The 25,427-nt window shown below is 45.5% G+C and overlaps 1 protein-coding gene across 4 annotated transcripts in view; it reads right to left on the reverse strand.

Annotated features, from left to right (window-relative positions):
* dennd1b (DENN/MADD domain containing 1B) overlaps positions 1–20,408 on the reverse strand; it is a 92,571-nt gene extending 72,163 nt beyond the window's left edge. For 2 of the 4 annotated variants that reach the window (XM_040015031.1, XM_040015030.1), the window contains exons 1-3: positions 20,093–20,407; positions 19,533–19,597; positions 255–298 (exon numbers count right to left, since the gene is read on the reverse strand). In XM_040015031.1, coding sequence (XP_039870965.1) covers positions 255–298; positions 19,533–19,597; positions 20,093–20,109 — 126 coding nt within the window. In that variant the 5' untranslated portion in view covers positions 20,110–20,407. Of the gene's footprint in view, positions 1–254; positions 299–19,532; positions 19,598–20,092 lie in introns of all 4 variants that reach the window. The other 2 variants (XM_040015033.1, XM_040015032.1) reach the window with 2 other exon arrangements.
* Between the last annotated feature and the right edge of the window lie 5,019 nt (positions 20,409–25,427).

Genomic DNA, 25,427 nt, shown 5'->3' on the forward strand with positions numbered 1-25,427 from the left:
CTCACTGCTTTTCATTACCAACAACAGACGTACAGTGAGACGGAGAGTAGGAGGGGAGAGAGAGAAGGAACGGCGGAGGTGGTAGGTTTTGGGGAAGGTTACCACAGGATGGCAGGGTGAGTGAGGGCATTAGGAAAAGGAAGGAAGGGAGATGCGAGAAGAGGAGGTGGTAGAGGTTGTCTGCAACATTGAACCAGGGGAAGATTTGGGGGGAGAGACAGACAGAGGAATGAAAAAGCAGAATGTGTTCCAACCTGGTCTGTGTGGTCCTGGGGGAAGCTCCACAGCACGGTTGGATCTAGAGGTAATTGACAGACAGCATTAATCAGCGGGTGAGAAACACACCGTCTTTGCTAGCTGCCTCAGAACACATACATATTAATGAGAGGGGTGGGGGCAAGGGTGGCTGCTGTGAGTCTGTGCACGCACGCACACACGCATACTCGCGCACACACACACACTCGCGCATGCACAGAGTGAGCAGCGCACAGTGAAAGACAAGACACAGAGTGTCTCGGCTGCATGCGCTGTAAATATGCAAATCTATACTCTCGTTGTAGATATGAGTTTATATTACGCACCAAATCATGCACGTTTAAGCCGCAGTAACACGCACCCCAGTTTATTTGCTTAATTATTGCTACATTGATTCAAGCCTGGTGTTGCTGAGGAGATGTAAATCTTACACTAAAAGGTTTATTATTATTATTGTTATTATTATTCTGCAGCAGCGCTACATGAAACCCAGCACACTGCGATATCCATTTGTAGTAAACAACTTAAACAACACTGATGCTGACAGATTAGCCAAGGTGATTAACTGGTTTTGAATAAAGGAAATGAAATATGTGTGATACCCGTTTTATCAGCCAGTGATAAGAATACAGGAAGTAAGGCGTGTTCGGCGTAGAGAGCGCTTCTATGAAACACTCTGTGGTGCACTTCTGGCTTCTGATCAGACAAAATTCAACATCTGGTGTTTTAGGAGGAAAGCCTCAACATATCGTATCCTTGCTGCACCAGATACAAACTGGTAAGTTAATAACAGACACGACAGACCAGCCAACAGTACTGCGATCATCCAGCAGTCGTATGTATTTAGCAAAGACAGAGCACAGAAACTGTTTCCAGAATATCTGGATAGTGAATAAGGGCGTGTTTGGCACACGTGATAAAGAACCGCGTAATCGGCGCCTCGGCCGACGGTTGCCTCAGCGCGACCCACGAGCGTCCAAACTACACACGCTAGTTTCTCTCAGGCTTAATGCTTTGTGTTTGAAATGAAGCGATCACCCAGCCACAGCCAGAACACAGGGGTCTGTGGTAAACATGGCTTCCACAGCTCCAAGGTCACCCCGTGACCCTGGCAAGAACAGCGAGGGTTTGCACAGACAAGCTCACACATGCCAAGTTCACTGTCACGGCCGCAGAAAAAGGCCCACGGGCTCATAAACACCCCCCCGCCTCTATGTAAACAAAGCAGAACGATGAAAAAGTTCATGTGAAAGCAGCAAACCTCTCCGAGAGTTCACCCGGTCTGAAACGCGAGGACGACTGAGCCCTCTAACAGAAAGCTGAATGTACTCGATGGACCTCGAGCCTAAAAATAACGCAGAGAAGAGAAGACGGCTGCTCGGATGAAGACGATATGCAACACCACGAGTAGCTTTGTGGCTAACGCACCGGGCTGTCCGCGAGAGACGGGGGGACACAAAGGACCCACGGATGACGGGACGCAGCACAATCAATGATGGCTTACATAATCCTGTTGGATCATTTCATGGGCCCCATCCTGAAAAGACTGACAGAAAAAAAAAAGAGCTCCAAGCTCTACGACCCCCCATCGCCCCGACAGTTCGGCCTATTTTATGCTTATTTACTGGGTGAGAGGATGGGAACTGCTGCTGGTGAACGATGCAGGACAGAGGAACCAGACGGCTTGTTCTGTACACCACCTCAAGTATTGATGAGGAGATATTCCAACCTATTCACCGTGTATGAAAACGGCCCCAATAACCTTTAATTCGGCCCCTTCGATCCAGGAAAAGTCCCTGCGTGCCTACCTGACATGTTCATTTTGAGTTTGGAGTCATGCCTCGAGCAGAGAGAGAGCGACTACACGCAAAGAAGACTTTTCTGGTGCAGCAGGAAGAACTTCTGAACATTACCAAACACCCTCCTTTATCATTCATGTGTCCTTCTCGTCTTTGCTCCAGGTGTTTATTCTTTCGCCTCCATTCGTTTTCTCCATCCCAGCGATTTCAGCTCTATTGCTGCTCCTTCCACACTCACCTCATTTCTCCCCCCTCATCCCACCCTCCCCAGTTCTGCACCCCCTTCTTTATTTTTCTCACCGTCTTGCAATCACATACCCCTCCCCTTCAGAACGTCCAGGGCGTGTGGTGGACGCAAGAGGGGGCCCGAAGGGGGTTAAGGCTGAAAGTTGAAGGTTACAGAGGTGAAGAGGACCCCCGCTGCTCCTCCAGGGGACACAAATGTCACTATGACAGATCCTGCACTGGTTTATCCTCCCTCCCCTCCTGCACACAGTGAGAGCTCCGTGATACGTCTCATTCTGAAAAACACCTGAACTCTGCAAAGACCGCTCCAATTCATTTTCCTCTGAGAACGACGTGCAGAATGTTACTAGTTCAAACAACCTGTCGTATCGTTTATGACGTGATTTGCACGTGCACTCTCCTCTGTGGGTTTAGACTCTGGCTCCAGTATGATGTGGACGTCATACTTACATGTTTTCTGTTGCTAACAAGGACATAAACCACTTCCTGTGTCCAGCAGACAAGGCTAGCAGCAAGCTGGAGATACAGTGTGTGTGTATATGCATGTGCACATAGAATAATTAAAGGTAAAGGTGCTTATAGGGCACCTTTCTAGTCAATTTGACCAGTCAAATCAGTTTCTACTACAAGTCTTATTCATCACACACACAGCGTTTTTGTCCAACATCCAAATAGACACACTCACACCCTGATGGATGGATCTCTCAGTATCTTGCCCCAGCATACTTTAGCAGGCGGGCGCGTGAAGGGCTAAGAACTTCTGACTGGTAGACGACCCCCACTCTCCCGTATCCCAAATGATGGGACACTCGTGCATTTGAACTGGAAAAACTTCAGCGCCGTGGTCGAGGATACCTCTGAAACGTCCGTAAAACCAAGCTACTGCTTCCTGCTGTTTGCTTAGACATCCATCACGCACGGGTCTTTGGGCCCACGTGCATAACAGACTGATCTGGTAGACATACACCTCCCCCATGTCAATCAAACTACAGCTGACAGATTCTATACAGAGCTGTTGCAGCCCAGATTAAAACAGGACATTTTAGCTAGAGTGACGAGGTGAAAACAACCTAGAGCATATTTCACCCCGGTTGGGTGTAAACGGATTCAGTGGGTGAGAATTGAATTGAAATCACCTATCGAGGGTTAGATTCCTCCATTCGCACCTGAGAAAATTGATGTGGGCAAACGTGGCGATGAGTGAGGGCTGACCGCTGGTCTGTTTGCAAAGCGTGTGCGTGCCCTGTGTGCAAATGTGTACCGTGTGAGTAGATGCGTGTTTACAGATAGACAGCGAGCTCAGGAGTGAATATTTACAGTACACTAGCTTGTCCATTGATCCCTGAGGGCTTTGAGCATGGCTGAACTCCAACAGTCACAATGGGGGCAACAAGCCGGCAGCCCCTGAGCCGTGACACAGATACTGGTGAGATGAGGGCGGTGCTGGTTGATCAAAAATCAGTGTTTTGGCAATTTCTGAGACATCTGCCTTTGAAAGCCAGTGGAAAATGGATTAATGGGGAAAGGGTGCTGGGGGCGGCGTGCAGGGCGATGGAGGAGAGTGGAGGAGGGAAGAGGTGGGTGCGTGGCCTAAAGGCCGTCCGCAGATGAAGCAATTTGCTCGTCACCCTTCGCTTTGCAGCTGACGGTTGGTCACTAGTGAACACGCCAGGCTCTGGTAACCATATTGAAATTTCCCACCTCGACATAAGTCAGTGAGCAGTCACCTCGATCCCTCACCCAACAGCTGATGAAGTTTAGTCCCAACCCACCAACTTTGCTGCTAATGGCAGGATTTCACAGTTGCCACATTGCTGCTAGTGTTCACCAGCAGAACGATGTGGTTAAACAAAAATAGACCCGCAAGCAACAACGAGGAGGCCGAGAATTTCTGCAGGGCACGAAATCTAAACCGGACCCGTGAAAGCTTGCGAAGGCAGTCGACGTATCAGGTTTGGTGCTCTCGCGTCCTTTTTAGGATGAAATCTGGTGGATTGTAACTGACAAATCGTTTGGATTGTTAAAAAAAGAACAAGAATCTGATTACATCTGTGAGGATTTATTTCGGTGCAGATTCCATAATGTTTATACAGTTTTTACAGCTTCTGAATGCAACATAAATATGGTCAACATGATGAGTTGTCGGGTTTCATCCTTGGATTTTGCAAGATACAGATACCAGTTTTCCAGGTAAATCTACTTCTAAAGGTGCTGTTGACATGAAATTCTCACCAGAGAACGACCAATCCAGTCCACACATGCACAGAAATTATGTGTAATAATGAGAAACGAGACGGGGAGAAGTATTGAACGCATGAAGAACGGGAGAAGCACAAAGGCAGGACGGTCACGACACCATGTGACATCTATCACTAATTAGAGTCCTGCCACTTGGTGCAAATTAATATCAGCGGGTTCGTTTACAGCTGATGGCAGATAAAATGCGTCATACAAGAAACATCTCATGATGGGTAAAACCAGTGAGCTCTCTCATCCGGCACTGGTTACAGAAGGATTTTCCCAGTGAGCAGTGTTGTGTAATCTGAAAGGACAAAGAGCATCATTTCACCGTAAAGAGTTGTCCAAGACTCAACCACCGGGGCCTGTGCGCACACTCACCACACAAGACTCCACTGCAGGAGACAAAGCACGTTGAGACGTGTTTGCTTACGACATTTAGCCAAGCCTGTGAAGTACTGGGAGAACGTCGTCACCTGAGACCAAAACTGAACTCTCCGGGTGCCGTAACACACACCACGTTTGGAGGTCCAAACACCAACAGGGTTGGAGGTGGGAACATCAGGATGTGGGGCTGTTTTTTAGCACATGGCACCGACGCGCTTCACATAACTGATGGAAGGATGAATAGAAAAACATGTACCGAGACATTCTTGATAACAATCTGCTGCAAGGGTGACGTTTGAGCACGACGGCGATCCCAAACACACGGCCAAGGAATCTCAACTGGATTCAGAGAAAGCAAATAAAGCTACTGGATGACCCAATTCAAACCTATGTAAGAACTAAAGGTCAAAGTTCATTGAAGACGCCCATGAAACCTTTATGTGGAAGGCTGGGCCAAAATCACACCTGAGTTTCTGCACACAGGAGGCGTCTCGGAGCATAGGAGGAGCATTAAAGCATGTTCAACACTGTTTTCTCTTTGAAATTTCTCATCATTGCACAAACCTTAACTTATGGACATCTATGACATTTAGACATTTGCACGTCTGGATTGGACGGTTTGTTACCGACATCTGATGAGAATTTTATGTCAACGGCGCCTTTAGAAATCGATTTACTTGGAAAAATGGTGAAGTGTTCAACACGTATTTTACCTGGTGTATGTCAGACACTAACAAAATGCCAATAAAGACAAAACACATTTCTGCAGCCGTCCATCAAATGAGTTATTAGTTTGGACAACCTCAGGAACGGGCGACGCGTCCGATACATGAACTCGTTTCTTCCCGTTTCACCGCCGATTTGATTTGAGAGTAAAAATCTGAATCTAGACCCAAGTTTTTTCAGTTTTGGTAAAGATATGAGATCAGCACAGTTCGACTGACTGGTTTTGGTCACTGGTGGAAGAACGTAGGAGACAAACCTATAAACATGATGTGGTAACGCTACCTTTCCTCCGATATCTTTAAGTCTTTGTATAAATTTCTATCCGATACTTCTGGCACATTCAAGTGAGCAAAAAAAAAGAAAAACGCTGGCATGTTCGACTTGGCATAAATCTACTGCTTCTTGGGATTTTCAAGTAGGCTAAAAAGAAGCTGTTGGCAGAGGATGTCATCCCTAACGCTGCTGGTTGGAAGAAAAAGTTGGCTCGTTACAGCAGCGTGTCAGAAACCTCTCGCTGCCCAGTGCAGCGTGGCAACTCGCTCGACTTCAAGTCATTTTGTCACCAAACTAAAAACAGGAAAATCCAACTCGCACGATGCTAAATAAAAACGAGTCTTTTCAAACTATTCGAAGAACCCCGACGACGATCGCGGTTTACGACTGCGCTGCAGAGGCGTGTGCGCGTTGTTCTATAGGATCGCCTCAACAACAGCAACCTGAATGCGCGGCTTTAAAACCGTTTTCAGCAAAAACCCCTAAATCCAGTGTGAATACACATTTAGATGAAAGCCCCTATTTTATAATTCTCTATACTATGTGAATCAAACACAGACTCGCAGCCCTCGTGGCCATCCACTGTTCTAAAGGCATAAGAAATGCACTTTTTTCACCTTATTCCACGAACGACTGTGTGTTGCGAGTGAATAGGGGGCCTGTTTGTTAAGAGAGGCCAAATCCCATATGGTGAACAGCAGCTCCTCTGGTGAGAAGAGAATCTGCGAAAGCCACCGGCAGCCCCTCTCCTCCATCCGAGCTCCAGAGATGAAGGGATGCAGCGCCTGCCTCTCCTTGTTCCTCCTTTCTCCCACTCCCTTTGCCTCCCTTTCTTGGCCAGGGGTTAAACTGCTGCACTCTAACCTCCTTGGCAATGATTTCATTCATTTCAGTTTCTCTCACTCACTCTCATCTCTGAGAGATTTATTTCACAGTGTGCAGTGGATTAGGCCCCCCTCGTATGCCCCTGGACAAAAGCATTGTTTTAGCGCCGGCCCGTTCGCTGTAACTGGAGGAAGCCGCCGCTACCCGGCGTCCACAATATGGCCATTGTGGACACGGGGCTAGAGGGACCCTGCCTCCGAGGCCGTCTAGACTTTGAGCCTGGGCCGAGTGGAGAAACGGGGAGAAAATCCCATCAGGCAGTGGAGTGAAAGTTAACTAAGGTAACCTGCTGTGAACCTGATGAAGATGTCAAGCCAACATATGGCAAAAAATGTCTATTGTCAGAACGGGGAGCTTTCTTCCCTCTGAGGGAGGGTACGGTAGGAGGAGACGAAGGGTGGCTAAAGAAAACCGGGGATGGGAAGGGGGTATGCAACCTAAAGAAAGGAATAACTGCGGTGGTCATCGTTTTACTTCTGGATCAGTAGTCTTTTTCTGGCCGGGAGGAGGCCCAACCCCTCCGCTCGCAATTAAAGGCGTAAGCAGATTAACTGGCATCTTTCAAAGGCCAGCAGAAAGAAAAACACTCGCAGGCGCTTTAAACTGTTTTTCCCTTTTTGCCCATCGAGGCTTACATTTCATGCCGATTTAGCGAGCGGAGGTTCGGAAAGAGAAACTTCTTAAACTATGATATGGTTCTTAGGTGTTCTAACACCGATTGGTCACACCGTGTTGGTACACGATTAAATTAAAACCTGACGTCGCAACACAAAACACCATATAATCGCTCCGCTGCGTGGCACCGTTGATCTAGATTGGCTCCATAAATAGGTCTTGATGATATTTAATTCCAATGCTTCAAATCTGAATAAACAAAAGGAGAAAAGAAGAAAAAAAACCCTCTAAGGTAGAGCCTGCTTTACCAGCCAAAAAACCCAACTGGCAGGCTTCACATGCGAGAGATGTTGGCCTCGGGGATTTCGAAGCCATCTCTACAGCTACATCTGAAGAAGATAAACAACAGTCTCAGCTGGAAGGAGAAGAAAGAAAGAGCTGCATGGAGATGATGTGACCCTATTAATGCCACATTAGTTGTTCTGTCTTTCCAGCTATGAGAGGAAAATGCTTCAGTGGGATGTGCAGAGAGAGAGAGCGAGGGAGAGAAGTGAAAGCGATACTGTCTCCAGGCTAGTTGGGATGCAACCCAATTTCACAGCTTCACGAATGAGTGGCACAGCATATGGATGCAACCTTTGTGACAGCCTCTGTGTATCACCACGTATCAGCGTTGATATTCCCAGTCAGATTCCATACTGGTCCAACATTATGTCAAACGCTGGCTCCGCATGACTGCATCTTCAGCGCAACACCAGCGTGTTTGTCGGGAGGAGGCGGGTGTTAGCCTCCTAAGCTAAGAAGAAAAAAAACAAACTGGCGTCTCCCAGGACAGACTCTCTAAACCTCCTGCTCGACGTGCACAACAATGAAACCGATGATGCCAATAAAAATCCCTAAAATCTGAGATATAACCTGGAATCCAAGTTATGACCTAGATTTGTCTCTGTGATACTGAAGCAGACGACAGAGTTTTGATTACAGCAGCACAAGTTTAAGGTGAGGATCTCGCCGCCTGGCTGCCGGCTGATTGGTTGGAAAAACCCAACATATCTGCACACAGTCACGGATTTCCTTCCATATGGTCCAACCATCTGCCTCAGTCAACAGCATCTATAAAAGCAATGTAAACGAACAACTCTATTATTAGGCTAATATGCATAAAAACAAGAGCACACCGAGATGCAACTTTGGTCATTTTTTCCTCTTTTATTCCACAAATCTTGTTGAAACTGTTTGTTGCAAAGCAGAATTTGCTGGGTCACGTGACCGATAACGTATACGGTTTAGGAAAAGCTGCTGATCGGGGTCATTGTCAGACAGTCGGATACTTGGGAGAGAGTTCCTTTTCTTTTCTCTGAGGTGGCGGCAACAGCATCAGAGGAAACGGTGTGCAGAACAGCAGCTCCTTGAGATGCGGAGGGGATCGATCTCTGTTAATGTCATATGGCACAGCACCCAGAGGCAGCCGCGCGGTACTGATGACAGTGTAAAGCCTTGCCTTTGGCGGCTACATGCTCGGTGCTGCCGAGCTGTGATTTGAAGTTCACATGTAAAGGCTGGCAGACAGACAGCTCTCAGTCAGGCAGTCAGTCAGTCTTTCCACAGGGATGACAATATAGCTGTTAAAAGCATACGATAGCTCCTAATCTCCAACACATTCGCGGGGATCTCGGTGCTCTGCAGGACTGATGGACAAAGTACTGACAGAAAAACACACACACACACACTTCTCAGAAATGTAATTGGCTTCTGCAGAAAAGTGCGCGCCAAGTTTTGCAGAACAACAACTTATAAGGGGAACACACCACGTCCTGCAGAACGCCATCTCTAAAAATAAAGGTAAATAACAGCTTGCATTACCTTTGCTGCAATAAAAATTTTCAATCACACATCACCGTGTAAGCATCCTGTTATTTAAGAAAAAAAATCATCTTACTCACTTAATCATTCTTCAAATATTTTCTCTGAGCAAACAGAACAATGAGTCAGCAAAACTTCCTCCAGAACAAGCTCGCACCAAAGCCCAACATTTATCAATAGGCTTCATATCAAAGTAAAACCACTGTGTCGATACGAAAACAAAGGCCCAGTGGCTAAATGATGATTTGCAATGATAAATGGTCTCAGACATCCACACTGACCTATATTTTCTGTCCTGAAAAAATAGGCCAGAACCCAAATTAAGGGCCAGCAGGGGCGACTCCACGGATGTAAACGCCATCGTCTTCAGAGTAATTGTGGGGTGTTAGGCAACATCGGAGCAGCCTTGGGTGGAGAGACGTAGCCTGAGGGCAAAGCTGCTGGCATGTAAATAGTGAGAATAGAAGCTGAGATGACAGCACAGACAGTTTTATTTGGCATTAGACACTAAATTAAGGTCTAAAGGACAACAGCCTGGATGTCAGGATACCAGTGCTCACATCACGTCAGTAAGTAGGCTGATTTCCTTAATTGCCGGGGGAAACATTTCTGTCTTTTACATCACTTTACGTGGCTCTATGTGGCATCAGCCCAGTGAGATTTCACCTTTTGCAAATTTGTGGTCGTTTCCCCAGTTTTCCTGTTTTTTTTTTTTTTTGTTTTTTTCACAAACAGGACCGACCTCTGAGAAGCAGAGAGCGGTCGGCTTTTTTGTTTTTAAATCAAAAACATTCACATGTACACCTCACACAAAGTGGTGTATCGTTTAACACGGTTGGTAACCATATTACTCGCCTCGTTCCCGCTGCACACGATACAGGAAGCGGGCCAGTTCATGCAGTCATGAAACGTGACTCAACCCCTAATCCTTTTAAAACCCCGTCACCGCCGTGCTCTACGTGACAGGCGCAAAAGTCCACGTATTTCCCAGCACAACTTTTTTCCTTAATGAAGTCTAATTTGCAGACCAGGTCAGATTCAAACTCTCTGCAACACTGAAACAGGGTCTGTGCTGATCCTGTTCATCGGTGGGCTAAAGTAGGCCACGCTGGTATTACACGCATACGGACCAGCCAATCATTATTCTTTCAGTCTGAATAATTGTGTGTGTGTGTGTGTGTGTGTGTGTGTGTGTGTGTGTGTGTGTGTGTGTGTGTGTGTGTGTGTGTGTGTGTGTGTGTGTACCATCTGCTGCTCTGCACATACACACTCCTGCCCATCAGCTGAGTTTAGCAGCAGGAAACAAGCCACCAACACTTCTTAAGCTGCAAGTGGAGGTAATGTCATGAAACGCTTCTGCTTTCATCAAATTCATTTTAAATTATTGATCCATCCCTGCTTTCTCCCACTTTTCTTCTCCCCTCCTGTGGAAAGGGGAGAAAGTCTAAAAATAGCCGGTGAGTGTCGGTGCCTAGAAGTCTTTCCATGTTCTCCCAGTCTGGCAGCGTGAGTGAATTCAGATGAGCCTCCTGCAGCTCCCACAGCCGCTGCGTCTCATCTCATGCACAGCCTCGCACATCCGTACCGATGTGCATACGCATGCACGGCCGTACGTGCGCGGGGCACACGCTATACATTTAAAACACGTACCTGCTATCACGCAGTCTCTCACACACACAGAACTGTTTGCCCTCGGAGCTCGAGTGCTGTGTCAGTCCGTCGGAGAGCTCAGCGAGCAACCCCCCCAAAGATTCCCACCTCTCCGTTTATAAACCACCGCCATCAGCATAATTCTTCCTCGCATACCTGCCTGCCACACCCTGTCTCAGTTTGCCCCAGTTCTTCACACTTTAGCCAAAAAGACTCTATTTTAAAGAAACAGCAGTTAAGATGATGCATGGATCGGTGCCACAGCATCACCGTCAGTCCCGGTGAAAACAAGAGACGACAGAAAGAAAAGGACTGAAACTTTTTAATGACCGCAAAAGCAACAGTGTGATCTCACTGAAAGCTGAGAACAACACCTTTACAACACGTGGGCTTGAGTGAATGAGCAGAGAATAACCACAGTTTGGTCTCCACACGAGGAGGCCTCAGCGTCCTGCTGCCACACCAGCAACATCGGATTAACAAAAGCGCACCAAAGGGGTTATTTTTTTCTTTTTGAAGATAATGTTCAGTTTTCCTCCCATAAAACCTGAAGTGTAATATTCATAGGTCACGATCACAGCCAAAACCACTTACCCCCACCAAACACAGATACTTCTGCTTTGGCAATCCATTGGTGTCGTGACCTGGGGAGCAATTATGGGAAAAATTCAAAAAGAGCTGGAAGCAGGGCATGACATCGCGGCTGAGCGACAAACGACTCCAGAGCAAAGCAGCGGAGCGCCGACCAAAACTGTGCAGCTTCTGTTGTCATCTATAACCAGAAATCTAAATGCAAACGAGTTTTACCGACATGTTGCAGCTCACTGTGTATCAGTGTTGTTGTGGAGACCTGGGATAAAAACCACGAAGCCATCCTTTCATATCCAAACTGCTTATTCTTAGTTTTTGTTACTACATACGCCTCTATTCCATCCAGCTTAATGATGATGCTGTAAAACAGATAAACACTCATGCACCTGTTACTGCTGCTAATATAATAAAGAACAGAGTGCATCACAACCAGCACCAACTTCAACCTGAACAGCTCGATAAAGTCCGAACAGCAGGGAAGTCGAGGGACTCGCGCCATGCAAAACTGGGGTTTAGTGTCATACCTGAGCATACGTGCAGGGGCCAGGGATCAAACGACTAACCCTGTGATTAGTGGACAACCCGCGTTAACACCCGAGCCGCTGCCAGCAGGAAACGGATAAAAGATAACAAAGAGTTTGAATATTCTGTGTAAAAAGAGCCAATTTACCAAAGTCATGAGGGTGAGACGAGAGAGAAAGGGAGAAAGGCTGAGAGATAAACAAAGTGTGAGACCCTAGGGTCCTCTCAGGAGTGCGAGTGGAGGAGTGTGGGCTCTCTAATGATCAATCAACACCCTGCTTGCTGCCATGGCATCTGTTAGTACTCCAATGGCCTCCCGTCTGAGTGTGAGCCCGCTGCAAACTCGACACACAGCTGGTATCCAATCAAACTTCACAACTCGCAGAGCCCGGGTCAAGGAGCAATTCTGACATTTTGTCGAATGTCAGTGTTCAACCTTTTCTAAAAGTTCGACCACACGGGAGTTTGGCTCTGTGAATATCGAAGGGTGGAAATGGGAAGGAGTGAAAGGCAAAGGAACGAAATGAACGTTATAGCGCTGCTCGAGGGCGCTACAGCGCAGAGAGAGGCGGACCGATGACTAACAGGGGACGCCGTGAGACCTTCGCATCTCAGCGAAAAAGTTCCCAGTATGTAGAATAAAACTAACTTTTCATAATTGGACAAAGTAAAGCCATCAGGCTGCACGCTACACCTTACTTTCTTAAAAACCCTCCCAGAGTCCTCCTGCAGCAGATTTTAACACTGGCAGGAAGCTATGCCGAACACTGAAACCTGTCACTTATCTCAGACAAAAGGAGACACTTGCTCAAAGGTATACAACTGACAGGCACAAACACGGCATGGAAACAAGATCACAAAAAGTGCTTTCATCCATCCTCCAAGGGCAGAGGATCTCATGCTTCACACATTGCTGAAGACGTCAGTCTATCGGCAGGTTTTTGGGAAACAGTCGCGAATATTCATTCATAAATTCACTGACAATTTGGAGGCCGCAGTTTTTGAACTGTGGAAACAGTGCAGACAGAAAATAGGTTGTAGTTTATCGAACAGAGTAAACGGGACCGCGTTTCAAAATAAAAGACCTCCGTGCATCGTTCAATCTTTCCTCTGTTTCATTTTAAACAGTAAATCGTTCCCTTAATTGCAGCATGAATGTTGCTGTAAAACTGATATGCTGATCTATTAAGTTTATTGCTTTGTTAGTGGGAACAATCTGGCTGGAGGGAGCGGGCGAGGACAGGTAGCATCTGTCCCCACCTACTGCCTTGGCAGCATTAGCGTCATCTGCTAGCTTTGGCAGCATCTTGGAAGCACATCAATATGGCTTTATGTAGCCAGGGCCGCTAGTAGCTAGCATGCCAGTCACGCTCTTAGGCGACGCCTGCTCACAGCCTGAGCATCCACAGAGCAGCGAGCCAACAGAGCTAAGCGGAACTGAGCTGAGGCTGAACAGGGAGGCCAGGTCTCCGTGGACCAGGACCAGTATCTGTCATCTATCCACACATCCAAGCGTTGAGCCAAGTCCTGCGAACACTGCCATCATTGTCAGCTTTCTGTCTCCTTTTGCTAAACAGCGCTTCTGTTGGGGAATGCTGAGGCTCTTTAGATTTACTGATGCATTTGTGAAGGAGACTGACAGTTGAAGCATCTTTGATTGTTTAAGATAATTTCACTCGTAGGGCAGTGGACTACCCCTGACTAACTACTGCAAACGGGCAAATAAAGGAAAAGAAAAACAAGCCCACCCTCGGGATTAATAACTGGGAGCCAGTCCAACAGGACACACTGGAAACACTGGCAGAGTTAATTATTCTAAATAACATGCTTTAAGCGCCACACTTACAAATTAGCGCCATTCTTCTTATTTACACGCAGACGTGATGTAAATTGCAGTGAGTCAGACTTTATTTTAGGGCGCAGGAGAGGTCAGGTATCGATAGCAACAAAGCCTGTGACGTTCACGGCGACTAAATGGCTGCGCTGGCCGAACATCACAGATCCTTGTAGTTATAACTGATCTCTGTGAGCACAACAGAGACATGAGCCCAGCGCACATCTAGACTGGTCTGCTGCCAGCTGAACAACAAAGTGACAAAATGTATTGACCCGCGTTGCCTTTGCATTATCTTTCACGATGCTTAGGCACGCCAATTTTAGGCAGCTTCCTGAATCATATTTCCAGCTTAATACCCGATCAATCATCAGAGACTCGCTAAACAACAAAGTGTATGTCACAGAAAGGACATTTGCCATTTTTAAGCACAAAAATGGGAGATTAATTAGCTTTTTTTAAACTGCAGTTTATCAAACTGTCTTCTTGCTCTTTATTTATTTAGCAGAAGGCTACACAACATTCAAACAATTAAAAATAACAAATGGGCCTACACTACACCCCCTTCCTTGAAGGGCCACTTTTTAATCCCACATTGGCAACCACAGGTAGGCATGGGAGGCTTTACGCATAATAGCTAATGAAACATTGTTTGTGTGGAGCCTACAAGCCCAACAGCGGGCACGATCAAACAGTATGTGCAGTATTTTTGGCCTTTCTGAGTCAATATGTTAGGTTTGGATTCATTCAATTCAGTTTTATTTTTCCCGAAACAAATCACAACAACAGTCGCCATAAGGCGCTTTATACTCTAAGGTAGATCCTACAATAATACATACAGAGAAAACCCAACAATCATATGACCCCCTATGAGCAGCACTTTGGCGACAGTGGGAAGGAAAAACTCCCTTTTAACAGGAAGAAACCTCCAGCAGAACCAGGCTCAGGGAGGGGCGGGGCCATCTGCCATCTTTGTGGGAGGTCTCACATACTGGTAGCAAACAAGGCAAGTTGACTATTAAGTAAAGATGTCACTAGAACTAATGCTCAGGGCATCAAAAGTTCTAAAAAATGCAACGACACTTGTTCTTCTTTGGTACCATAAACAGCATAAGCACAGAGGCAGAGCGAGTGGCGTAAAACTACAACTGTTGTAGTCCGTCCTTACATGCAGACAGAGAACCACAAGAACAGGAAAAACTACAAGCAGCACAACATAAACTACAGCTGAGGAAGTCCAAGGGGTGATGATCAATTTGCAAAAGGTAATATGCAACTAACACTACTGTGCTTTGAAATACCTCCAATCTAGCAGCGCTCATAACACACCTGCATTAATATCAGTTCAATGAATTCACCCCATGAGTCACCCCAACCAATCACAGCAGATGGCCCCGCCCCTCCCTGAGCCTGGTTCTGCTGGAGGTTTCTTCCTGTTAAAAGGGAGTTTTTCCTTCCCACTGTCGCCAAAGTGCTGCTCATAGGGGGTCATATGATTGTTGGGTTTTCTCTGTAAGTATTATTGTAGGATCTACCTTACAGTATAAAGCGCCTTGAGGAGACTGTTGTTGTGATTTGGAGCTGCATAAATAAAATTGAATTAATTTAATTGAGAGTCTGTTCATTTCACAGTAATAACATCTAAAGTATTATTCTTCTAATGTCAGGTCACCATATTTATTTTTGAGAAAGCTGGCACCGCTGTTGTGAAACCAGCTTTTGTTCCATCGGCTGAAATGTTTGCAATGGCAACGTTAACGCTTATGCTAACACAGCGTAACAGTGCGACATTAGCCGGCTACATGGCAACCATCCTAACATTTCATCAACATGACATGAAGTCAACACTTTAAATAAATGATCTGCCAGCATGTCAGTGTTTTACAATGTGCTTTTATTTTAGGAGCTTATATTTAAGTACACAGGATGATCATTTTGTTTTGGTATTGAATGGGTAAGTATGTTGTACTGGTACTGGACCCAAGCTTCTGGTATCGTGACATCCCTGCTATTAACTATAGATTACCAATACTTTAATTCTGGTGTATTGATCAAACCCACTTTATGGAAACAGGAGTCTGAATCTCGGTGTGCTTCAAACAGACGTTAAGTGTGTTAAACATGACAGCTACACACAAGTCAAACGTAATTACTGGCTTTCACTAAAGCAATACATGCACTAGTAAGAACACTGTTGTTCCTAAATAAGCCCGTCCACAACATTAATGTTCAAGAAACGAAGAGCCCGCACCACAAAAATGTGTTTACAGATGACAGATGATGTCCGAGTACTTCCCCCTGAAATGTCAAACCTGCTATTATTGTTTCTGTAACGATCTCCGACCCGTGTCGTTGAAACTGCAATAGACTGATCTTTCAAAACTTAAAAGGAATAACAACAGGAAGGAAGTGAAAGTCATTATTAGCAGTCACGGAAGGGAAGCATCTGACAGACGAGACTTTGTTAGATGGACTCAGTCAGATGCTGGCGAGTCAGAGTTAACGACCAGCTGACCTAATCTGGTATCATTTGGTTCGGGTTCTCTTGGAGGCAACACTTAAACAAATCCTAATTCATGCTTACAGTGAATAAACCCCACAAATGACCACATAAACCAGAAGCAGCACACGGCTTCAGTGAACTGGTTAATGGAAAAGTTGCAGGTTGGTTACTTACGTTTGTCCCATTAACACAATTCATTAAGGTTTAACCCTTTATGTGCACTGCACTGCTGATTCAGACAAAGGTTTTCTAAGTCGATGCCTTTGAGCCATCAAAGCTGTTACAGTGCTGGTTACTTATATTCAGAGCTAACGACGTCACGCAGATCTCAAATGTCAGCCTTTGTGTCGGGCAAAAATAATTAGCTGCCAACTAATAAATGTTTATTCTGCACAAATGTACACTGAGGAAAGTCATCATGACAGAACTAAAGACAGGTTAAGCTTTTCTTTAAGCGTGTGGGTGTTGGCTTTTTGCACAGTGCTGACTGCAGGAGGTGTGAAACAAAGTTAACACAGGAAGTTTGAGGGTCGACACACTGACCAACTATCAAAAGGTCTGAGCTAATTTTACCTGCACTTTGAAACATGACTGAAAGCAACAAAAGGATGCTGCTTTTAACACTGCAGGGGTAACGCTGCCGCACATGGATCTGGTTTCAAACCTGCAGGACCAGGATGTGGTGAAAAGTGGCACAACAGTGATGCAGCATCAGCAAAACTCACACAGGCTCTTTGCTCACTCAAAGGAGACTCCTCCTCAGTTGCCTGAAAGCATTTGAGTTGAAACCAAACTGCTGGAAGAGGGCGTGCACACAACAAGTGAAATCCAGCCAAAAAATCCGTCTAAAATTAAACTTGTATTCCCTAAACTGTGGAGGAGATGTGAGAACAGCACAAGGAAACTTAAACCCTCCTCCACTTCTGCAAACGCTCGCACGTTCTACATCATGTTGCTATGACAATTTAATTATAGTCTATCATGACTGCATTTTTGTTTATGTGTCTATGTGAGGCAGTTGGAAGATTATGTGTGAATGTGAAGTGGCACTCTTTGGCAAAGTACCTAATATTCGGTTGCAGGGAAAACAGCTCTAGCTTGTGGCGAGCGAGCATGTTGGTTTCACAGCGCCGCCAGAGCCCGTTTGTTGTGAGTCACAGCATTAACTCATTCAGCTCCAGAGGAAGGAGAATCGCATATGTCAGGGCTTCTCGCATGAATACATATAGAATATTGACGCGCCGGTAAAACAATAGACCGCTCTGACAGCTGTAACCTTTGCGAAGTGTTTTGTTTCACGCTCGCTTCACCGAAAGCCAAGTCAAAGAAAGGGAAATTGGTGAGAATCAGAGGAGAAGTGACTCATTCCTCATACGGTCGTCTGAAACTGCTTCTTTTAAAAAGAAACATAAAACCACCGCAAACACGAGTCCCGCCTGGCAGACAGGACACATTAACGTCACGGCGACTCCTCCAACGGGGGCCGTTCTCATGTCGTACCAGACCTCAGCACAGCATCTACGTCTCATCGAAGCCGCGGCGTGCACACGCAGCTCTGTGGCTCCACTCCAGAGAGCAGGGGGTCCGGATATGAGTCCAACCCCAGATCATGTGGAGAGGAAGTCGGTTATTACAGAGCGTGCTAGTGGTTTATGAGTTTGGTTTTAAAATCCAATATGAGAATTTGATCCAAGGGCAACTTTCGGTCTGCTCCGGTCAGCTCGGCGGCTGCACACGTGAACCATCCAATAGCACCTCTTTCAAGTCAGCACCGAGCAGCAGACCAAGACAGCTGGCCTAACATGTAGCTACAATACGCTTAAGTGATAGCCGACTTATGAGCAACACTGGATATGGATGTGAAGCACGGGTTACTCGATTTCCCATATTCAGAAAAAGGTAGAAACCGATGTTGTTCTTCAGCGGCTGCAGTCGTTTCCCAGGATAGTCCCACTACAGGAATGTCTGACCGCTGCGGAGAGCCGAACACTTAATGCAGCCTGCTGACCCAAGCACCATCTTTCTCCAAACAATCCTCGCGGGGTCACGGTTGCCAGAAAAATGTCTACATTGGTGAACTCGTGCTCAGGCAAATCTGTCAAATAAATGAAGACTGTACGACGCTAACAGTACGATATTACAGCTGCTAACAGCTACTCCCAGTTTCACTTTTAAAGCCAAACCGGGTCATGACCTCCTCTCGTCCTTAGGATCTTGACAGACTAAACTCTGAATCACATAAAACCAAAACCATAATGAGCACCCTCATTGTTCGAGTCTGGACTCATGCAGGAGTGAAGTCCTGTGGTGCCTGCTGTTGCTCCAGTGTATTTACAAACTACCCCATCACACACGCCGTCCTTACTGCGTTACAATTACTGGTGTTACAAACTGAGAAAAAACGTCTATATCAGAAAGCACAAGATGACTTTGTCACATGTCGGTGAAATGACCATGAATTCTCATTTTCCAGCTAAGGTCGTCTCTTTGCGTGAGCCCACACACTTTCTCTAATTTCTTGTTCCATCATCCCACAGTATCTGTTACTTCACAAGAGGCCTTAGGGTCAGCACGAGACGCAGGGATCCAACGATTAGCAGACAGGACTGGAACAGTTTAAAGGCTACAGAGTCAGAAAAAAGGAATCTGCAAGTGAAAGAAGACTATTGAGGAAGACCCTAAAAGCAAACTTTCACTTCCATTTATGTACTTAGTGATAGAGCTGGGGGAAACTGCACTCAGATAAAATGCAGTATACCTGAGCTTCGTTGGAGCAGTACACAAGTGCATCCTGCATGCGTTTATTAAGTTAGGAAATCAAAAGCCATACTCGTCCTCTCAGTTGCTGGAAACCAAAAATGCTTCTTTCTTACAGAAATGAGCCAGAGATTCACGGGCATTTTGGTACAGACGTGTGTTAAAACTGAATGGTTTAAGGTTAGAAGTTGTCCACGAAATGCCACCTCAGGCTTTCATTCACTCAGCAGAAAGGGAACAAATAAGTAAGCAGTTCATTTATGTTGTTAAACAGGAAATTAACAGGCTGATAATTTGATCACAGCTCTATGAATCACGCACAGCATTAAAGTTTTATAAATAAGTTGTGCGCACACAGGCTGAAAGTTATAAATGGAAGATCACCTACCCTCATTTTCAGATGTTGGACACGCCACCTGTACAACCAGATCAAATGTTCTTTCTGGATTCTCCCTGAAAAGAATGAAACAGTGTTTACTGAGAGCTGAGGGGGAATAAAAGCAGGTGTTACATCCACAAGCTCGGGCACAAAGTGCGCACTAGGACGCACAGCCGCTGGGTCGCATTCCAGTGCACAGGTATGCAGGTGTACCCACTTGTGCCATCGGAGCTTTGGATTGAAAGAAAGACGGGATCTTTGATCTCTAACGTTATCGAGCTCAGGTCACGGGACACGGCTCGTTCACGGCACCGAGCGACCGGTGTCCGCCTGCTCGGCTAGCGGAGCTGCTAATTGGTGGTCAGCTAGCAGACACGCCGACAGACTGACCCAAATGCGGAGCAGCCAGCTGGCCTCGCTGTTAAAGCCACTGCTGGAGATGATGGCTCAAATTACGCCAGACATTCCTTCGCATTTACGCACGCAGCTCCCGTTTAGCGTTATTCAAGCACGCGTTAGCCTTTAGCATAGAAACGACAGCAGAGAGGACAAACACTCGGAGCTCTTACTTTATCCTGCTGTCCATGGTTTAGTTACAACATCGCGACAGCTCCGTGCTGTCGGGGGGCTTTGCTCTGAGGGCTGTCCGACAGTATTTCCACCTCGTCCTTCTTTCAGCCTCAGCCCGTCTCTGCTTCGCGTTTATCGGACACTGCTCGGAAGGTGCCGCGTCCGCATGCCTGGAGGTGCGATATCGTGGCAGTCGGTGCCGTCTTTCCTGCCGCTTATGTGGCCTAAATCCACGATTCAGCGCCTCCGCGGCTATTTCCCACAACAAACACCATCCAGGAAGTGCTGTCAAAGATTTGGTGACGTCAGCGCGTCCGACGAGCACCTTGGCTGCTGCAGTGAGCGGCTGCTGCTCGTCTGCCCGCCGGCGGCTCCCTGCACTTACGCTGAGTAACAAGCGCGATGCGCACAGCAGGCCTGAGCCGTGTGATTCACGGTTTTGGTATTTTTTCATTAGTGTTATTATTTTTAAACGGCTTTCCCCACGAGACTGTGTTATTAGTTCAATATCTATGGCAGCAGTAGCTTCAGCTGCGGCTCCCAAAGTGCGGCCCTAGGAGCCGCTGAGGGGGCTAAAAGTAGAAAATGTAAAAACAACTGATTTTGTCCAACAAACACGGATATAAGCTACAAATAGTCTTTGTTTTATTTCTAACTAAATGTGCTTAAAGATTTTTTAAAAGTCTTCAGTACCTTAAGATAATGAAAACAGTGAAATAGTCCAAGTTAAACACACACATGGTTGATAAATGTAAGGCTGAGAGAATAAAAAAGTCTGTTTTTAAACTGACCTCAGGTCAGCGGGCAGCTTACTTCAAGAACAGGACCACAGTGCCTGAAAGTACCCTCAGCACGGAGGTCTGACTCTGAGAACAGTTCAAATCTGCACCTGATGACCTGAGATGACTCATCGGGTTATAAACAGTGTGCAGGTCAGAGATGTGCTGCGGGCCCAGACTATCGAGAGCTTTGTGAATTAGGAATACTAATTCATAAATTCTGTGTTGAACTGGGAGCCAGTGGAGTGCGTTCAGTACTCGGATAATATGTTAATATTTCCACTTTTGTTTAAGGACTCAAATGGAGCGTTAACATAGTCAAACCTGCTCGATGTGAATGCACGAACCAGTTTCTCTGAATCAATTTCAGATAAGAAGAGACAGAGATGAGACAGAGATATATTTCCTCAGAGAGGAAATATATCTCTGTCTTGTTTCTGTTCAAGAAAACTTTCTAGATCTCCAACAGTGAATGTCATCAGTGCTTATTAGTTTGTGAACGAGGGTTAGATCATCAGAGGGAAGCAGCAAGTGCAACATGGTGGAACACATTATGATTCGTTACGACAGAACTGAGCAGGAACGTGTAACAGTTAAAGAGTAATGGACCAAGAACGGATCCCTGTGGAACCCCTGACTGAATTGTTATTTGTGCATATCTAAAGCTACTAACTGAAGTAGTAGCTGCAGGTGTTTTGGTTCTCGAAATGTGCACTGCTTGTTGCTGAGCTGGGACTATTCAGCATATTTACTATATTTGCAGACAAGAGTGACTTAAACCAAAACGACTCACCCAAAACCACAAAAGCCAAAGCAATCAGCTGAAAAATGCAGAAACAGTCAGGAGAGCTGAGAAGACAAATCTCTGTGGGTTTGTTACATATGATAAACCTGTTTCACATCATGCATACAGTGACTGGATGCATTGTTACTGTATTATTATTACACCGTGCACTGATAAACTGTGTGCTGCATGCTGTGTTCATAACACCGGAAATGCTGTATCTTAGTCCAGCACAAGAATCACATGGTTCTCTAAGCTTATAATGAAGCTGCCAATTGTTGTCTGCTGTGTGACAGGATGCATACACGACGCACAGACGGCGGCATGTGGGTTTGGGCTCGACAGAAGCAACGTGACAATGATAACATCTTAATCTGTGCTAATGGCTCCTAAAGATCCGAACAGACTCTGAACCCTACAGCTCACTTACTGTTCAGTCTAATCCTGCAGCCCTGTCAGGAATAATTAATAGTTAAAAATGTAAAAACTGATGTTATCAGCACCATCTGCACTGCAGCCTTGTAACTTCCTACAACAACTACATCAGCAAACATACCTTCAGCTCTCTTTACCATTTTTATCAAACCCCTATGACAGTCTGCTAATTCTCATCATACCTTCCTGCACGCAGGTCCATGTGTCCACCTCTGGAAATGCAAAAACACAAACTGCATCTTTTGAGTACGCTGTGGAGCAGACGTATGGATTTATGCTTTATGGTCATCAAAATGTTTAGATTAGCCATCTCTTACTTCAGGGTTTATTTCACTATTTCTTGCCAGGGCCTCTCTGTTGGTAAACCTACGCACATGTAACTTTAATGTTTACAGTTAACACTGGAGCCCCGATTATTAACAGGTGACTCTTACTCAGCGTATGAGTAAATGAATCCTTGGCTCATACAGTTAAATCCACAGCCACACACTTTTTTCTTATCTGAGTCTGTGCAGCATCACAGTGGAGTTTAACTAAAATAATTAATATGTGACCAACTTTCAGGCTTTCAGGTTTAATATGTTTTAATATGTTTTCACACAAGGTTTGCATTCACTTTAATTACAGCCTGTGATGATGGGCTGTGTGGTAGGCAGGCCGGAAAGGTGGACCCAAGAGCAGGACTCAAAACCCGGAGGTTAAACTCAAAACGCAGTTTTATTGCTAGAAAAACTCCTGAAAATCAAACTCACAAAACTAAAACTCTGAAGATGGGAACTAAGGAGCAAAACTGTGAGACTAACAGGCAACAAACACACAGCATGTGGCAGGTAGGACACATTAACAATGCCACAGAGAGCAAAGGCAAACACAGGGCTTATAAACACAGGGCTTATAAACACAGTGGCGTAATCAGGGAATAGGAAACAGGAGGGAGACACAGCTGGGACAAATTAGGGCTAATAAGACAGGGGGAAGTAAAACTGAATACACTGACATAGGACATGGCCCTTCAAAGTAAAACAGGAAACCAGAAACAATTTACAAAGACTTGACACTGAGAGACAGACCGAAGACTATAACAGAGGGAACCAGTGAAGACGGCGATTTAATACTTGGACAAAAATCCTTTGCAGTCAACGACTGCTGAAGTCCCATAGACACAGACATCACTTCCTCCCTTGAGATGCTCTGCCAGGCCTTTACTGCAGCCAGTTTGTGTTGCTGCTTGTTTGTGTGTCTCTCTGCATTCAGTTTTGTGTGTCTGTGAAGGCTCTCCATCATCCAGGTCATTGGAAAGCATCTGGACTTCTTTGGGTTTCTTGAAGTTGAGTTTTCAAGATGCTTTTCTTTCCAAGCTCCTTGGATTCAGTTTTGAATAGAATCTTTATTGGGCTGAGATCAGGTGACTTGACTTGGACACTGAAGGTTATCTTTGCTTGAGAATGTCTCGGGTTGCTTTTGCAGTGTGTTTTGGATCCATCTGCACTCAGACGTGGGGTCCAGTCAGTTTGCAGCATTTGTCTGAATCTCAGCAGAGAGTACAAAGCTTTGCATGTCACAATTCATCCTGTTACTTCTATCATTAATAAACACATCAGAGCACAAACTGCTTCCCTCCTTCCCCATATTTCTCCTGTTGTTGTGGTTCAGGTTAACCTGTGTTTCATCTGTCCACAGTAACTGGAAAAACGAAGAATAAAGAAAAGTAACGGAGCAGTTATGTGCCGTTCTTGGGTCTAACTGTTGGTTTGAACCTTATTTTTTTATTTGCTGTATTTCTGTTTCTGAAGGCATCTCGATTGTAGACCTTGACAGTGTTACCTCCAGAGTCTTCCTGACTTGGTCAGATGTAAAACATTTTCTTAACTATAGAAATAATTCTGTTCTCAAGTCCCGTATTGTCTTCTGTGGTCTTTCTGGCCCTTCGGTACTGTCGATCAGGCTGCTCATAAGGTGAGTTTCTCTTGTGTTTGTTGCTGTTGGTGGTTTTTCTTCTTCCTGATGAGCGCCTTTATCTGTCGCCCTGTTTCCTTGGGTCTAATACGTAAGATTACAATGAAAAAATCTACTTCAGATATTACGTCTGCCTCACATGTACAGGCCATGAATGTAAAAAAAAAAAAGAAGCTATAATACCTTTTGTGTGTTTTTAAAACAATGCATCATACGCACTGGATTCTAGCGGCAGAGAACACACGAGGACTTCTTCCGTGTTGGAGGAGGTGCTGGAAAAAGGCTTCACCTGACGCTCCGTGGTAGCGGTGAAGTAAAAACCGTTGTTTGTGCGATTGATCTGTGTGATGAACATCAAAGAGCGGTGTTTGCACCTCCCACAACTCCACTGAAGTGTTTGTTGGTATGCAGCAGGTACAGCGTGGGGTTTGGTGTTATTGTGCAGAAGAGGCTGCGATGACTGGACTTTCAACTGCATAATTACAGAGTGTCACAAGTACGTGCAATAGAATAATATCAATGTCTCAGTGCACAATGATGTTACTGTTAAACTAGTATCAAGCTACTGAGAATGTCCTCAAAGTGCCACAGTAATATAAGCAAACTGTGTAGAGTCCCTATCCTTTTATATGACCACCATAATCTTCTCCAGAACTCTATATTAAAAACAATGCTTGTGAAAGAGATGAGTCATTGTCCTCTTAAAGGGAAACGCATGCTTCTGTAATAGCACACTCGCACTATTTTCATTCTAATGGGACAGGGTTTGTTCACTGCTGTAAACCTCGTGAGCTGAAGCTAATTCGCTTGTAATATCTCAAACAAAGCGAGCCCTCACACTCGATCACGTACTTGTCAAAGGAGCAGCTCTTGGCACTTGATGACACAGTAAACTCAGAACTCGTTGCTACTATCTAAAATCTTGAGACACGTTTCAGCCGTATTTGTCTGATGGTAACCTGGAACCAGTGGCTTAGATATACCTTCTTCTCTCCCCACGAGAGTGTGACGGGATCAGAGGCAGATATCTTCAGGCTGACTGGAAGGTAATTAAATGGCAGCAGCCTGGGCCGTGCTGTTTCAGGCATACGTATGAAATGATCGTGGTGGGGCTGTTGCCATAACGTTGTGATTTCTAAAAAAATGCAGAAATTTGTGAACAATAAAACAATAAAAGCCCAGATAATATTCATTTAAGAGTTCCTGCTGCTGAAAAAAGGACAACGCACTGTTTCTCTGTCCTTCAGCGATCCCAGTAATCTGTTACAGAACGTCTTCAAACATGTTTTATCTACCTGAGGAGCGAGCGATGTATCTTCTTGAATTGAAATGTCACATAGACGAAAAGACACAAGCAGGGTTCATGTTGGGACGGTGCAG

The sequence above is a fragment of the Simochromis diagramma genome, unplaced genomic scaffold (assembly GCF_900408965.1).
Source record: "Simochromis diagramma unplaced genomic scaffold, fSimDia1.1 OVJJ01000453.1, whole genome shotgun sequence".
Lineage (NCBI taxonomy): Eukaryota > Metazoa > Chordata > Actinopteri > Cichliformes > Cichlidae > Simochromis > Simochromis diagramma.